At 42.9% G+C, this 3,851-nt stretch overlaps 1 protein-coding gene across 1 annotated transcript; it reads right to left on the bottom strand.

Moving 5' to 3' along the window:
- Positions 1–3,287: 3,287 nt before the first annotated feature.
- On the bottom strand, positions 3,288–3,446 carry LOC146862618 (phospholamban-like). Its single transcript, XM_085643279.1, has one exon. It carries the CDS (start codon positions 3,444–3,446, stop codon positions 3,288–3,290), a length of 159 nt encoding a protein of 52 aa, XP_085499405.1.
- Between the last annotated feature and the right edge of the window lie 405 nt (positions 3,447–3,851).

Raw genomic sequence — 3,851 nt, 5'->3', positions numbered from 1 at the left:
AACAAATACACAGCAGCGCAAAAAACAATAGAACACATCACCACCACAACAAACAAAAGACAACAAATACGCAAAAGCGTTCTTGTCACACATAACATGGTGGTAAAAGGTGTTTGGAGTCAGCACGGTCTTAACTTTCTACCTAGGACATGAAATAGCTCCTGTTTGTGATTGGCCCAGGATGCATGTCAGGGCCTGTGTAGTGCGAACAGCTGAGAGGAAATCAAAGGAGCCAAATGTCTTAATGGTCAGTGGGTCAGCAAATTCCCTCCTGCGGTTGGAACATAAAGATCAAATTTTGTTATTTTACTGCAACACAATTTTCTAGTTTTTGATTTGTTTCGTGTCACTTCAGACTTTCAAAGCATTCATTCCATAGACCAAATAAAACTCTGACGGTTTCAGGAATAAATTACCCAATGAATTCCAAACAACACCCTGCAAATTAATTTCAGAGCAATTCATCATGTGTAAAAAACAGTTGGTGTGTTTTCTTACAGTTTTCTTGAAATTGTAATTTGGGGTCAGCATGCCAAATAAATAACAAGAGGCTACAGCCTTTATGAACACTTCAAACCCAAAGACATGAATGTAAGCCAAGCTATGAGCATATTTAGCAAAACTATACTCTCTTCAAGGCCAGATTTGGGGGAGAAAAAAAAACAAGCTAACGTTGACTCTTTAACAGGACACGTTCTGAACTGGTGCTGGAACTTTTTTGCTGCCTTGCTTTGTGTTAAGCTTTGCGGATCTTGTTGCTGCAAAAGAGGGTAGCTGCTCCCCTCTGTGATACGGGATGAGTAAGCGGTGACCCTCCATCAGTGTGTTCAAAGATTGGAATCCGCTCCCTAGCTTCGGAATGTGACAGAGAATCAAAGGTATCCAGTGCATATCCCATCGACACATGCACCACGGGAAGAGGGTCAGGGCAGATTCTACACCAATCAAGTACTATACAATGTGAAGCTAAGGCCCCCCTGCAAATAGGTGAGAGATCCTCTAGGCAGTGAAAAAATGAAGGGGGAAATGTACCATGTTTTCACCTAGCGCATTGAAGCAGCCGCAAATGCTGTGCTGTGCTAGTGAAAAGGAGGGAAAAGGAGAGCGCCCAATTTACTAAAATAAGGCACTCTCCTCCCCTCTCCCTTGCGCTGGCGCTGAAATCAGCTGCAGTGCGCCGCTGAGACACCTTTGCGCCATGGTGCAAGGGTGTCTCCATGAGTCTAGCATAGGTTTTTCACTGGAAGGGAACCCTTCCAGTACAAAATACTATGCTTAGTCTAACTTGAAGCCTTTGCCCACTTTGTATGTGCTGTGCAGTGCAGCACACATGCAACATCAGAAAAGGAAGGAGAACTGAAAGTATTACTCCTTCCTTGCGCCTACTTTGAGAGGGTGCAGCTTTCTCATGCTAAACCCTGTTTACTTTGTTTAGTAAATTGAGTTTAGCATAAGAAACCTTGGGTGGTTGCATGAGAACTCCCATGCTCCACCCATGGTACGCCCCCTAGGTGCTAAGTAATGCAAACAGAAGCTATGAGCTGCTTTGCATAACTTTCCCGTTATTTCCAGAGCTAAACAAATTTAGTACTGAAAAGTAAATCGGGAAAAAAAGATTTTGCGTCACCTTTGAACAACAAAAATAAATATCTAGAACTGTGATTCACATCCACACTCCAATCATATCTACATTCACTCTGAAATTGTTCTACACAATAAATAGAAGGCACATAGACAAGGACAATGACAACAAAGTTAGGATAAACCAATGATATCTCGTGCTTCATAATGCGCAAATGGTCAAGATGAAGCTACTGATAAATAAGGTATGGAATTGTATAATCAAATAACATTTGGTGCCCTAACGATCAAATTTCTTTCTACGCTCATTTCGGCATGGAGTGTCTTCTTCAGGAAAAGCCACAGAGGACACTTGTGTGGTACCTGTAAATATATAGAAAAATGTATGTAGGCCCAACCTATGATGTAATGGTAAAAGGGGTGCAATGCAATGCTTTATGTCTATAGGCTAACTATTGGTTAAAACAGGAAAAAAAAGTTCTAAAAAAGGAAGAAAAAGAAGAATTGAAACCCAAATACACCAGAAATGTGATGAAACAAGGGTGCATGTAACTTATACTAATTCAGTGGCAGCTCACAGAGGGAATGCTGTGGGGCGGTAGGGCGGGGGTGGGGCAGGGTGGGGGGTAGTGGAGTCAGACATACAACGGCAAGAAGTAAGTAAATAAATAAACACAACTATTTACCTTTGCGCTCGCTGCATCGCCAACACCGTGATGCCACAAGCACAAGGTAAGTAGTTTTATTTATTTGTTTACTTAATTTACTCCTTGCTGTCGTATGCCCGACTCCACTAAGGCTCCCACCCTGCCCCACCCCCGCCCTACCGCCCCACAGCGTTCCCTCTGCGAGCCGCCACTGTACTAATTCACTGTGCATGCACCCCAAGACCCAGATATGCAATAGTACATGTGTTCCAGCAGGACACTCTGAGTAGCATAACAGAATCTGAACCTGTACCAGAGTATTGGGTCAAAGTGAACTGAGGAAGTATGTTCTAATTATGATGATTGAAATATGAGGATTCCTGCAATTAACAAGGACAGGGTAAATAAACAAGGATCACGTGCGAGTGCATATTGATGTAAACAGTTATATAAAACATGCCTTATACGGTCACAAAAATGAAAAAAATGACTCAAGCTAATGTAAAAGGCACTGAGGCCCAAGATACGCTGACCTAATGGACACATAAATGCTTTTGAGTGGATAAATAGTAGCCGAGGTGTTACTTTAGTGTGCGAGGCACCGTTGTACGTTTTGACTGTGATTTCCAAACTAAGGTGGATGAAAACCTCATGCAACGATCCGCAGGTCAGATTGAAGCAAATGCCAAACAAAGGTACACCTTTCATACGGGTACCTGACGGGTGAAAATAGTGAAACCATATAAGGAGTGGAATATGAAGTGACATTTAAATACATACAGAGGGAAGTCAACTCACCTGACAAATATGTATAAAAAGATATTAGTGCCGCAGGTACTGAGCGAGGACCAATGAAACAAGCATTGGCATAGCCAATAGGTCTCGCCTTTGGCACATTATCAGTGTTTAGTTATCCAGCACAATATTCTTGGTGCAACAACATCAACTGTTGCATGATTAAACACTTATAAGGTCCCAAAGGCGAGACGTATTGGCTAAGCCAATGCTTGTTTTTAATGCAGTGCGGCGGGGAATCCACAATCGGGGTGGTGGAGAACTTCAGAGGGGCATCACGAGGATGCAGATGAGCAGGAGGCAGATTAGAATAAGTGAGAAATTGATGAAGAGGTCCTGCATGTTTTGGCGGGCTTGTGGGTTGACCTCTATAGTGGAGGCTCTCCTCATTGCACAGCGGGTTATGTTCTGGACCTTCTCCATGGCTAGGCAGTAGGCGGGTTTTAGCGGCAGTGCAGAGCGACAGACAGGAGGGCTCAGATGCAGTGCAAAGGATCTTTTTCTTCTCTCTTGTTGGTGGGTCTTTGTGAAGCTCAGAAAGCAGGACAGTGAAGATTTAGAAACAGACATGTAAAGTGTGTTAAGCAATGTAAGTGCGCTAAAAGCAACGTGGGCTCTGAGGAGGCAAAAGCAGTTTAGGTGGAATAAAGGCACAGAATGGCAGAAATATGTATGCGAATGCAATGATCAGTGGAAATGGCAATATAAGGTCCAGTAGATTGTTTACAGAATAATGACCCTTTGCAAATACTTTTCGCCAGTCCTTATGATAAGGAGCCCTCTAAAAATCATAGAAGACGCAAAACACAGAATGAGGCATGCATTGAC

This window comes from Triturus cristatus, chromosome 2_2 (assembly GCF_964204655.1).
Source record: "Triturus cristatus chromosome 2_2, aTriCri1.1, whole genome shotgun sequence".
Taxonomy (NCBI): Eukaryota; Metazoa; Chordata; class Amphibia; order Caudata; family Salamandridae; genus Triturus; species Triturus cristatus.
This window is presented reverse-complemented; position numbering and strand designations above follow the sequence as displayed.

What these genes read in the sequence shown, in the direction of transcription:
- LOC146862618 (XM_085643279.1), bottom strand. Translation starts at nt 3,446, where the DNA reads ATGGAGAAGGTCCAGAACATAACCCGCTGTGCAATGAGGAGAGCCTCC.